Raw genomic sequence first — 13159 nt, forward strand, 5'->3', positions numbered from 1 at the left:
CCCCACAGACTAGCCCTGCCAGGCTCCTCTGTCTACGGAACTCTCCAGGCGAGAATACTGGAGTGGGTTGCCCTTTCCTACTCCGGGGGATCTTCCCAATCCAGGAATCGAACTCAACATCTCTTGAGTCTCCTGCACTGGCAAGGGCAATTCTTTCCCACTAGCGCCACCTGGGAAGCCCTTAACAACAGCGGTGTAGAAGCATCTTGTGCCTTGTAAACAATGTGAGGCTCCGCGTGGTAAGTCACTCGGGCTGGCAGCTGGGTGTGTGATGTCGGCGCTGAGACTTAACACCTATGCATTTAAGGAGTGTTGATGAATGTATTTACATTAATGCAAATCGTGGTTATAAAACCAGTCACTCTACCGGGCCTTGCATTATGGTGACATATTAATGTAATATATGCAGAGAAAATTAGATAACTGAAAGCAGTTTTTCCCTTCAACTCATCCCTTGATGTCACGCCCCATCTATCTGCTTTTGTCTAGCCTGAGATGCGTATTCTATTGGTTTTATATTAAACGTAAATGACTTCTGTTTTTTAATAATGAATTGATAAGTGGAGCCCAGGAAATTGTTTACCGTTGTCCTTAAGAAAATAGCTTCGCAAAGTGCTTTGTAGAAACGTTATTTAAACCACACTCGTGTGCCCACGTCAGGAGGGAGATGCTGTCCGTCCAGTGTGTAGCCTGTCGGGAGGCCGAGCGTCCCCTGCCTCTGGCCCCTGTCCTGGTTGGGGTGCGCTCTCCTCTCGGGCAGCTCTGCTTGTGGTCAGGACCCGGCGTGGTACCATGGGCACCGCGGAGGCCCCGAGTCACGCGCGATACCTGTGCCCAGGTGCTTAGTTACAGCCTTTCCCGCACACCAGGCGGCCTTGGAAAAGAGGCTTCGCTCTGGAGTCCTCCGAGTTCACATCCGTGGAACCTGTGCCACTGCCCGCCTCCCGTGGGCCTGGGAGATGGAGAGCGCCGGCAGGTCCCCGGGGCCAGGGAGGCGTCAACACGCTCACTCTGACTCACTCAGCTGGCACTCGGACCATCAGTAATCACAGTGTTGCAGCGTGGCCAGGTGGACCTGGCCCGAGGCTGGTCCTGCCCCGTGCTCTCGATGCCCCACGCGTCCCCGCCGTGCCTTCAGCGCCTCTGGGCAGAGTTGTCGGCTGAGTGGGAGCCATACCTCGGCCCGCCAGGCGGGTGGGTGGGAAGGCCGGCCGGCCCAGCCCTCCCGGCCCCACGCCCTCCCGGGAGCCCGAGGCCCCGAGCGCTCCCTGGACGCCGCCTGGACGGATCCTGCCCCGAGGAGAAGGGACGCAGACACCGAGAGCGTTCATGGACTCACGCCGTGGTCGGGACTACAAGCTTCATTATAAGTACGCACTCTGCAGCTGCAAAACGGGCCAAGCCGGCAGCTCCTCCTCCCCAGGGGGATTCTGAGTTCACTCCGTGACGGGGGTGGGGCAAGGGAGTTGCCCCCGCTGAGGCCGGGGGGTTTCTTCCTTCCAGTGTGTGGGCTCTGCTGACCGGTGACCCCGTCTCCTGGGCCGGTCCCCGCGGAACCTCCACTGCTCTGCGCCGCACGCGGTGATGGGGCTTCCCTATCTCTTCCTGGTGCCTGCCTCCCTCCGCCGGGGTGTTGGCCGCCCCCGTGGTGTAGATGCTGCGTGCAGCTCAGGGGCCGCTCTGTCCCGGTACTGGGAGGAGGATTTGGTGCTGAGCCGGCCCACGCCCTGCTCGGGCTCAGGGGTCTCGGTGTTGGCTTGGGAGCACGTGGGTGGCGGCCGCGGGACCCCAGCTCTGTGAATACCCTCTGCTCGGGGCTCCGGGCCTCCTATACTTCACGCGCGCTCAGCACCCTCAGGGTCCCGCACACGGAGCTTGAGGGCCCCATTGTCCCCAGGGCAGAGGACGGGTCCTCCCGCGTCACAGAGCTCGGGGCAGGGCGGTGTCCGTCTCCAGCTCCTCGAGGTGGAACGTGCGCTTCTGAAGCCCTGTTGTCTTTTGCGTTTAAAAGGTGCAGCACGTTTGGCGATACCTGAAACTGGAAGATGCTTCTAAGAATAAAAATGTGCGCTGTTGTTGCTCTGAGCCTTGTCACAGCAGGCTTTTCAAACAAAGCTAGTATTAGTGAGCGCAGGACAGGAAGGCCTGCTCATTCTGCTAACATGGGGCCCCCGGAGGTGCCTGGCCCCCAGGTGGGAGGGGAGCCCCCTGGGACATTGCTCTCTGCAGGCTCCAGCCACAAGCCTCCCCTCCTCTGATCCCTGCATTATTGTGAACCCTCATCATGCCTTTCATTAAACTCAGCCTGCAGGTGGGAAATAAACTATGGCTCGCCACATTTATGGTCTTGCGCTCGGTGACGAAGCCGAGGAACCCACGTGAAGCTGTGCCTGTCCTGCACCCCCGCTCCCCCCGGCGCGGACCTCTGGTGACCACCTTCCCCCACAGGCTGTCTGGAGGCGCGAGTCTTCCCTCGTGGCTGTTACCGCTGCTGCACTGCCCCTTTGTCTCACGGCCAGGCGCCTTTCATTGCTTCCCCCCTCCCCACCCCCGACCCCCCGACCCCCCCCCCCCCCAGGCCCCCCCCCCTTGCCCCCCGCTCAGTTTGAATGAGGGAGGCACGATTGGCCAGTTCCCTGACACTGAGCTGGGACGGCCAGCATCCTTGCTGGAAGACGTCCTGGCTTCTTGGTGTCTCTTATTTGGCTCGACATCAAAGCTGAGAAAGGTTACTGATGACGGTCTGAACCTTTTCAGTATGCAAATTGTGGAATGGTACAAATGACTTTCCATCGGTATCATCGAGTTCTGAACTATTCGTTTTTGTCACTGCCTGTTCAGTATGTCACGCTGTAAAGTAGAATTATTTTAATTTACAGGAATGACTCAGATCTTGAAGAGCGAGTGTGGAAAGACTGCATTCCCAAGCGGGAGGTCTGCCACGGGGCTGTAGACTTCCTGCAGACAGCGGCTGAGTCCTTTTCGGTTACCGGCCCCAGTGCGCGTTCAAGGGCTGCCCGTAGGGAACCTCACAGATAACGAATGAAGGCCTGAGCGAGCACCTGCTTTGACCTTCAAACTTCACAGTGTTTACTGGCATTTTCTTAGAACAGTGGAAGTTGATAAATGCTGTGTGACTCACTTTAAGAATCTGGTGTACTTGTTAAGAGGCGTGTTGATTATGCTTTAGTTTAAATAAGTACAACTAATAAAATATGGTGCTCTTCAAGTTATATAAATAATCCAACCTACATACATTTAGTTTCTATAAAATAAGTACTGTGGCAGCCAGCGATAAGTACTGTAAAGAAAAACTAGGCAGAATTTAAGGAATGGGAAGTGATGGAGTGGTGTTTGTTATATAAAGTAAAATGGTCATGAAGCAGAGATGAGTAATATTATCACATGAAATATTTGGACATTTAAATACAAAAAGCTAATAATCAACAGGGACGTACTATGTAGCACAGAGAAGCCTACTCAGTATTCTGTAATAACCTGTATAGGGAAAGAATCAGAAAAAGAATGGATATATGTATAACTGAATCACTTAGCTGTACATCTAAAACTAATACAACACTGTAGATCAAATGAAAATTGATGAAATGTAGATGAAATGAAAATTAAATTTAAAAATATGAATACAAAAAGCGAGAGTCTACCCTTATGGCGAGGATTATAATTGTACCTATTTGAATCATGAGAACTGAATCTGGCCTTCCCATTTTTATAGCAATTTCAGAGCCAAAAAGTTGACTTCAGACAGATCTTTCCCCAGCACTTTGGTGAATAAAATAATGGGTCAGCTGCACCCTGTTCCTTTTTCTTAATTCAGGCATAGCTCCTAAAACAAGCACGTGCAGTGTGGAACAGGGCCTCAACGCTGGAATTCTAAAATCACTCATGGGCACGCTGCAAACACTGGTTTGGGTGATAGCATTCCTGATGCATCACATAAATGTTGTTTTTGATCCTCATCGGAAGTTTTAAACTGCTTCTCAAACGGAGGCATCTTGGGTGAATCGAGTGAGGCATTTGGGTGCTGCAGCTTTCTATAAGGTGATGAGGTTTTAACATGAAGGATGGATCGGATGTGCACCCATGTCCATTTCTTTTCATACTGAAAGGGACTCAGTTCGGTGCTGGCTCGAGGGTCACATCCAGTGTGAGCACCTTGGGGCACATTCCTCACAGTCTGGTCTGAGCGCTTGTGTAGGGAGATGTGACTTGATCAGTTTCCCTGTGAGCCTGAGCGGGATGTCAGGTGGGGGCCATGTGGCCGCGTTCGCTAGGCCACGCCGGGGGAGGGCCTGGCCCGAGCAGGGACCCTCCTGCATCCAGCTGTCCATGTGACCGCCTGTCCGGGTGTTTCTCTTGCAGATGATCCAGTCCCTCAAGGCGCTGATCGAGAATGCAGACGCTGTGTATGAAAAGATTGTACACTGTCAGAAGGCAGGTGAGTGAGAATCTCTTTCTTTCCTTTAATGTTAGTTGCATCGTCTATTTTGCCCCTAAGTTATTTCATCTTTTTGATACTGTATTTTTTTTTAAAAATTAGATATAAAAAGTGTTTCTTCGTGGCTAAAGAAAATACTAATTCTTGGGTTCTCAAGGAATTTCTTGGTTCCTTGGTTCTGCATAACAGACTTACATGGGATGTCGGGAGGGGTATGCGGGGAGCTTTTAAAGCATATTGATGTGGTCTGGGGCATGCCTTGAGTCCGTGGCTGTTAAAGGTTCCCAAGCATTTCTAACCTGCCATTCAGATTGAGACCCCGAGTGCTCATCTGTTCCTCCTGAGCGGCCACCCCCACCAGCCATGACTTCATAGCTGACGCAGGGCAGGTGAGACCGGGCACAGAAGGAGTGAGTTCTTAGCAAGGAGAACGGATCCCAATTACTGCCTCTTGAAACTGTTAATGCACCGGCATTTCCACATGCTGATGCATTCCTTCATTTCACAACCAAATGTTACGCTGGATTATAAAATTCTGCTTATGTAAATTTTAGCTATGATAAAACCAAAAGGTCAAGTGTTCTGCATTATGATACGAATAGGCAAAATGGACTTCTTTTGATTTTCAAATTTTGAGTGTCAATATGGGGAATATTCATAATTCATAAATAAGGAAACTGTCCTTAATTTCTTGGGGGTTTTGGTTGCTGATATCTTTCAAATCAAGAGACAATAACTATTACCTGGCCTTAAAAAAGTCATCTCTCATCTCAGAAATGAACTCGTTTAAAATGGATTTAAGGCAAAGATACGTGGGACAATTTCTCTTTTGATGTTTATTGAAGAATATGCACATTGGACAAAAGTCCTCATCTTGTTAGCAAAATATTATTATATTAGCAAAGTAATCTTTTTACGCCTAGTCCTTTGTGAAACACAACCACAACTAAAGCAAGTTACAACAATTACCATATAATAATTACCATTTTTATCATGCTACTGCTCTCCATAAAAATCATCAAATCTAAAGTTCTGACCAAACTTCTTCTAAGTTCCTATGCACGGTCATTGATGACTGGCCCATTTACTTTGCCAGTCTTATACGTAAAAATTATTAATTCAATCATCTGTTCATCTAATAAATATATTTTGAACTTGTACTGTGCATAAGGTGCTTGTAAGACCTATTACATACCAAAATACTAAAAAACAAGCAAGATTTTTGTTTTCTAGAACCTTCAAGTCAAACAGGAAGTATGAAAGTAAGCACTCAGTCAAACAGATACAGTCCTTGGCATGTGTGACTCAGGGCCCTGGACTTGGCTGGGGCGGCCATGGGGGACCCTGGTGTTTAAGTGGAAAGGGAGACGTTGAACGTTCAGTGATGATCATGGTGGCTGGGTGTGGGGGACCACGGCAGGCAGGCCCTGTAGGAAGGGGCAGGTACGGGGTCGTTGGTCCAGCCGGGCTCTGTCTGCTCCCCACCCGTGTTTCCACGCAGACTCCACGAGGCAGGGCTCTGCCCCCTCCCATCAGCCTGTCCTCGTCTTCCTGTGGCCTCAGCTTTCCTGATTCCAGGGCTTGGGTCATGGACCCGTTTCGTTCAGCCCCTCAGACGTGTCTGGTTCAGCTGACGAGCCTCTTCCGTCACTGGGTCTTCTGCTAAGGTGTCCTGTCTTCTGAACCGGGCGGTGACCTGTGCACCAGGCTTGCAGGCGGGTGACTCTCTGTTTCACCCATGACCTCTGTTCTAACATCTGTGCGCTGGAGTCGCTCAGATAGAAACTGGCTAAATGTGACTTGGCTTTTATGAAGTATTCGATTCTATTTAATGCATGTACTGCTATGAGAATTGTGGACTGTTAGCATCTGAAACTGGAGAAGGAAATGGCAACCCACTCCAGTGTTCTTGCCTGGAGAATCCCAGGGATGGCGGAGCCTGGCGGGCTGCTGTCTGTGGGGTCGCACAGAGTCGGACAAGACTGAAGCAACTTAGCAGTAGCAGCAGCAGCATCTGAAACTACATTTACTGGGGAAAAAGGAGCTGGTTATTCATTTAACAATTTGAGTTATTGGCAGTTCTTTGCAACTTCATTGGCTTATGACATTTGATGATGTTTGGCATTGTGCAGCCTTATATTGTTTTTCTGTTTGATTTCAGTAAGGGATATATTTGCTTGATTTAAAAAGCTATGGAGTCTTGCCTGTTAAGGGTTTTGCTTTAGGTGGGGGTGCGGATTACCACTGTAATGGTCTGAGCTGCTCTGGGTTGAAAGCCCTTCAGAGTCACGTCCGATCATCATTCGGTTTCACAGTTACTGCCGGCCACCTACACGGGCCTTCTGTTATCCCAAGTGCTTATTTTAGAGCCTCAGAACCTTTGCTTCTCGTGTTTACAGTTATCGTAAGGCAGATCATTCTTAGTCATCTAAAAAGTTGCTAGTCTGTATTGGGCTCAAAAACATTTGCATAAGATTTTACTTTTGGTAAGTAATTATTCTTCTGCTTGCAGAGCTTTAATCTTGCAATGAGAAAGTGAAGGTACAGGTCTCCAAAGTGCTAGAAGAGAGGATTGTTCTAGAAGTATTCCAGACTTTTAAACACAAATTAAACCTTCGTGTAAATAATTAAGTGAGAATAAAGACTTGCATACCCACCTCTCGTCCCATGTTAAAAACTGCACCCAGTTTGGACAGGGTCAGACTCCCCGCTGTGTAACTGCTGTTTGAGTAGAAACGTGTCTACTGATGCTGTCATTGGGAAGAGGGACTGAGGCTGGGGAGGAACCCTGGGAAGGGAAGACCCGCAGCCAGCGTTGGGACAGGGACCTGCATGCCAAGCAGTGACCGGGAGGAAGCAAGGGAGGGTGGTGGGGACAGCCAGGCGGCGACCATTGGGGCTCCTGAAGAGCCCGCTCTTTAAGGAAGAGAGTATGGCAGCGTGGACGTTTAGAGTATTAAAGGGAAAGTGAGGTTGTTCAGTCGTGTCCTACTCTTTGAGACCCCATGGACTGTAGCCTACCAGGCTCCTCCGTCCATGGGATTCTCCAGGCAAGAGTACTGGAGTGGGTTGCCATTTTCTTCTCCAGAGGATCTTCCCTACCCAGCGATCGAACCTGGGTCTCCCGCATTGCAAGCAGATGCTTTTACCGTCTGAGCCACGAGGATTAAAGGGAAATCTTAATAAGGAAACTACGTTCCTAGGAATGTGGAAGATCCAGTGAAGAGGCAAAGAGTGAGTGTGAAAGTCGCTCAGTTGTGTCCGATTCTTTGTGACTCCATCGACTGTATAGTCCCTGGAATTCTCCAGGCCAGCGTACTGGAGTGGGCAGCCTTTCCCTTCTCCAGGGGATCTTCCCAACCCAAGGATTGAACCCAGGTCTCCCGCATTGCAGGTGGATTCTTCACCAGCGGAGCCACCAGGGAAGCCCAAGAATCCTGGAGTGGGCAGCCTTTCCCTTCTCCAGGGCAGGCAAAGATGGCGATGCTAAGAGATGCACCTGGGATGAAGGATGCAGGAAGTGAGGAGGGCAGGCATCACATGTAGCCGTGAAACGCTTGACCCTAGAAAGCGGGGAGCAGCGCCCTTCTGAGATAATGCAGAGCTGCACTGAGTAGATGCCTTGTGGAGGGGAGGGGTGTCTTCCCCTGAAAAGAGGGGACACCAGCTCTGGGGAGGGCCAGAAGGAGGGGCCAGGGCGGGCAGGGTGTGGAGCGTTTGCTCAGAGCCAGAGGCGCCAGCGGCAGAGGCTGACTGCACGTTTGGATCACAGGGAGGGGTGTGGGCTGAGTGAGTCCTGGCTGCCACGGATCGCAGGAAGGGTCTGGTCTAGCAAGGGCTGTTCTCCCAAGAAGCAGCCAAGTTGCAGGTGTGGGTTAGGAACAGGCCTCCATCAGGGACAGCACTGTCAGAGTTCCCTCAAGGTCTTTCTAAAAGTCTGTAAAAGCTGACGAAGCCAGACTCTTCCGGGGGAAACATCTTTTTCTCCTTCTAATATCTAGCTCTTTCTCTCCTTCAATGGCTCCAAACCTGGCAGCCTGTGTTTGAATTTTAATTTTCTGTTTAGTCAGCTGAATTGATCTGTTTCATTAAAAAAATAGGAAGATGATCTAGAAGGAAGCCCAACCTGCTCTGCTTCAGTGCACTGGATGTTTTTATCAGGAGAATTTAAATGGAAAATCATTTGTTCTCTGGAAAGAAAACAGAAATCAATGACTAACTTCCTCTCCAAGATGGTGAATTAACACATCCATTTAATCTCTGCTCCATTCTGAGCCTCATTAAAATGACAGCAGGGTTTTGTTTTGTTTTGAACAAGGACAAAGAAAACGGGGGCAACAAAATTTTGGAAACTGAAAACCAGAGAATTGGCTCAGCTGACTCGAGAAAGCTGAGCCTGAAGCTGGCGGTGGCAGGGGGAGCCAGCCTGCAGTGTGACTTGCGTGCCTTTGGGAGTTGGGGACTAGGCGGGGATAAGAGAGGACAGCTGTTGGAGAGCTGGATTCAGAAGCGATTGGATCCCAGTTGGCGGGGACGCCCTGTGTCGTGTGCGTCCTGACGGTAGGGGAGGCTAAACGCAGCCCAGTCCTCCTCCTTCCTCTGGGCAGGAGACCACACTTGCTTCCCCCAGGCATTAATAGGCAATGCCTGGGAGAAAAGTCTCAACAGGTGAGCCCGCTGCGACTCAGCCGCATGAACTGCAGCCCATCGGCGCGCTTCCGGGGGAGCTCGTGCCTGACTTGGATGGTGCAGAGTGAGCTCTCTGAAGGTGAGGCGCGGAGTCCCTTAAGGCCTCTGAGGCCCTCAGCACCCTCCTCTCCTTGAGGAGCCACCAGATGCTCCCCAGGCACTTCAATTAACCGGCAGTCAGTGACTTCCCTGCTGGCTCAGCTGGTAAAGAATCCGCTTGCAGTGCAGGAGACCTGGGTTTGATCCCTGGCTTGGGAAGATCCCCTGGAGAAGGGATAGGCTACCCACTCCAGTATTCTGGCCTGGAGAATTCCACTGGCTGGATATTCCATGGAGTCGCAAAGAGAGTGCCTTTCCCTCTACTTCACAGTGAAACCACAGTCGCCAAGAAGTCGTGAGGGCGCTGGGGGGACCAGAGCTTAGCTGGCGGTTGAGGCGGGAGGGCGGCTTGTCTGGGAGCAAGGCTGATGAAGGGGGAAACCCAGGGTGACTCTGGTGCAGGGGCAGCCAGGCCCAGGTCAGCAGTGGCCGCGATGCAGACGGGTGTGGAAGCGGCAGGCCGGAGGAGACACCAATCCAGAAGCTCTAACGAAACGTCCACACACACGAAGCACCTTGATGGGTTGTGCCGCGTGGGAAGAGTTCTGTACGGCAAAGGCGAGCAGAAGCACAGCTGCACCAAAAATGAGAAGCAGAAAAATGCCAGCGCTGCGTTCCCGGGAGGGCTGATGTCTCTGACACAGGAGGAACTCCTAAAGTCAAAAACCCCGATGCTCGTGTTCTCTGCAAAGAACAGGAACACAGGTCACAGCCAGGGAAATTCAGAAGACTCTAGATGAAAAGAGACGATGTCCAGACACACCGTAGATGATGCAGACCTGTGGCCGGCAGACGGACAGATGGGAACACAGTGTCTCAACCCGGCCTGTCAAAGCGGAAGTCAGGTAGTAGGTGATGGAAAATAAAGAAGCAGAGTAAGTACAGTGCTCACGGTGTCCGTCAGTGACGAGTGTTCTGGGATCAGTGAGGCCAAAGGCACAGGGTGTGCCAGGCAGGGCTGGGGGCGGATGGCTCCTTTCAATCCGGTGTTCAGCCCAGACCTCAGGGAAACAGTGACTTCGGGGCAGGCCTGACTGCAGGTGGCGAGCAAGCACTTCAAGCCTCTGGAAGGGGATTATCTCAGGCAGAGAGGCCATGAGCCGGGGTGGAGGTGGAAGGACCAGGCTGCACCGGCCAGGCTGGTGAGGGAGGCCGGCCCTGCTCTCAGAGAGGGCGCTCCTCCTCGGTCAGGGCGGAGGCGTGGCCGCACCAGATATGCGGTGGGTGGGCAGGGAAATGCAGATGCCGGAGGACCCTCCCGGGAGGCTTTTTACCCACCCAGCCCGCCAGACCAGCACTGCGATTTGACTCGGACTGGTTGGGGCGATGCTGATGCAGAATGCGCACATGCTGGATACTCTGATGGTCATGCTCACAGGATTTATTTGTGGATCGGACGCAGGGCAGCAGAAAGGGAGGAGGCTGGGCCTGCAGGGTTCTTGGCTGGGTTTTCTTTACCAAGACGGCGAGGGCCCCAGGAGAGAGGGCTGGAGGGGGCCGATCAGAGGTTTTAGGTGTGTCAAAGTTGACGAGCCTGGTCGACTTCCAAGTCTAAATGTTGGAGAGCAGTCCCGACTGGACGCGATGAATTTGGAAACCATAAGCGCAAAGGTGGTCTTCCAAGCTGGGAGACCAAGCTCATCGGAGAAGGATGGTGAAAAGAGACAACAGAGCCCTGGTCCTGGGCGTGTGGATGTTGGAGAGACAGGAGAGCAAGTGTGGGGCATCAGGGCACAGTCAGACGGGATGGGAGGGCGCTGAGCTTCCAGAGGACGAGGTGTTTCAGAGAGATGCCGGTGTGCGTGGCTTGGAGCCAGTCACATCAGAGACCCCAGAGTCCCTGCACACAGGGATGATGACTGACGGGTGGGGCACCCGGGCCGCTGAGGACTCGCCTGTGGTTACAGGTGTGATCCGGTCCACACCTATGAGAGCCACATGGCAGTAAATTTCGGAGTTACAAACCACGCACACTTCGAGCCAGCAGTTCCTATTCAGTTTATGCTATGGCTTTGGTTACATATTTAAGGAAATACTTATGCATAGAGTTTCCTTTATAACGTCGAGAACAACCTCAAGGTTACAACCTAAGTTCAGTAGAAGAGTTCTTGTTAAATACAACAGACGCATGTGATGAGAGCTTATGCAACCATTTAAAAAAAGTCGTATGTGTGTATATATTTACCTGTGTGTATGCACAGACACACTCCATGTATACACATATGTAAGGAAGATGTTATATATACATAAAGGTAAAAAAACCACCTGTATGACTATATGGGTGTGTGTGTACACAGACATAGTTTAAAAGGCAAGGCAGGCGGTGCGTGCTGTTTGCTGCTGGTGGTGGTGGTGGAGGTGCTAAGTCGTGTCCGACTACTGCGACCCCATGGCCTGTAGCCCATCAGGCTCCTCTGTCCGTGGGATTCTCCAGGCAAGCGGACTGGACTGGGCTGGTGCTGTTTGCTAAGGTGTTTCAAAGGCCCGACCGGAGACTGGAGCCCGGAGCGCTGCTGAGGGCCCTGCCCTCTGGACGAGGCTGCTGGAGAGGAGGTCACAGTGGTTGCCCAGGGGAGGCGATAAGGAGGCCGGGGGTGGGGACACTCCGTGTACCAGTCTATGCTTTTTAAATTATTGCGCTGTGTGACTTTTATATGGTCAAACATAAGAGGGGGAGAAGGAAAGGGAGCGGTGGGCAGGGTGGCGTCCAGAGGGGCTTGTGTGGGCCTCTGGTGCTGGTAGGGGGACTTCCCCCAGTGCCCAGACACGGGGTCCCCGGTGGGGGAGTCTCATCTTGGGGGTGTCACCGCGGGGGAGGCTGCCGTTTGCTCCTCCTCTGAGCCCCCAGCCCGCGTTTAGAGGGCAGCATGGGGAGGGGCCCCATGGAGGGTTAGTGATGCCTGGACCACCTCACCTGGACAGTCACACCTGGACCACCGCCCCTGGAGCCCTGGCTGCCGCATCCGCTCACAGAATCACGAAGTCCGGTGTCTCCGCGCCTCTGCGGGGCCTGTGGCGCCTGCACCCGGGAGGTGCCCCTCTTCAGACCCCAGCGCTGGGGGCACCCGGCTTCAGACCCGGGGCTGGGGGCGCAGGCCGTGGGTTACAAAGCCCGTGCATCTGAGCAGGTTCTGCTTGTGAATCAGGTGGAAAAAGTGCCCCTCTCTTGTTCCCAGGGTACTTTGATGGTGTGCCCTGAGACCACGTGGTGCCTTTAAACCGTGATAAAGTGAGGTCCCTGACAGACTTGTGTTCCGTGGAATTCCACCTTCCAGAAAGTAGCTCACTGAACCTCATTTGGAAAATTTGAAATGTTAAAATGATCGATACATATCTCCCTTTGTCACCGTTTGAAATATCCCTACTTCTGGCTTCTGTTTCCAGCACACACAAAAAATATTTCTGCATAGGACATGTGCGTGATAAAAGAGCTTTCTAGGACAGCAAAGTAAAGTTTCAGGTGAAAAAGTAATCTTTCAGTGTATACATTTGAGATCAATTTGTCTCTTGTATTTTTTTAAAAATTATAGTTGCTTCTGAAAATTTTGAACCATGAGCTACATGGTATATTTTAGATTCAGATCATTTATATAGGTATAGACGTTCTATCCAGATGTTTGAGAGGTCATCCACTTCATATTTGGCATGAAAAAATGCCATTTATTTTCTGCAAAGAGGAAATGCTGCCATGCTTCTGCCTGAGGCTCCCTTTCCTTCAAAGCAAAGCCTGTTCTTCATATCTCAGGGCTGTATGTGTCATGTACTTTACATTTTTTATTTTTATGACTGCTCGGTTTTCATCTAGGTTTATCTGTGATGGGAAGCAGGAAACTTGATGGGAGTAGAAATTTCTCTCCATTATATGTAGTTGCACTCATGTTTTCAGCTAACGTAATTATGTATCATCTTAGAAGG

The 13159-nt window shown here is 51.4% G+C and overlaps 1 protein-coding gene across 2 annotated transcripts in view; it reads left to right on the forward strand.

Annotated features, from left to right (window-relative positions):
* The window catches only part of PLCL2 (phospholipase C like 2), a 210074-nt gene that overhangs the window by 151475 nt on the left and 45440 nt on the right, over positions 1-13159 (forward strand). For both annotated transcript variants that reach the window (XM_025286467.3, XM_025286552.3), the window contains one exon: positions 4381-4456. In XM_025286467.3, coding sequence (XP_025142252.2) covers positions 4381-4456 — 76 coding nt within the window. The remainder of the gene's footprint in view (positions 1-4380; positions 4457-13159) is intronic.

Source organism: Bubalus bubalis, chromosome 1 (genome assembly GCF_019923935.1).
Source record: "Bubalus bubalis isolate 160015118507 breed Murrah chromosome 1, NDDB_SH_1, whole genome shotgun sequence".
Taxonomy (NCBI): Eukaryota; Metazoa; Chordata; class Mammalia; order Artiodactyla; family Bovidae; genus Bubalus; species Bubalus bubalis.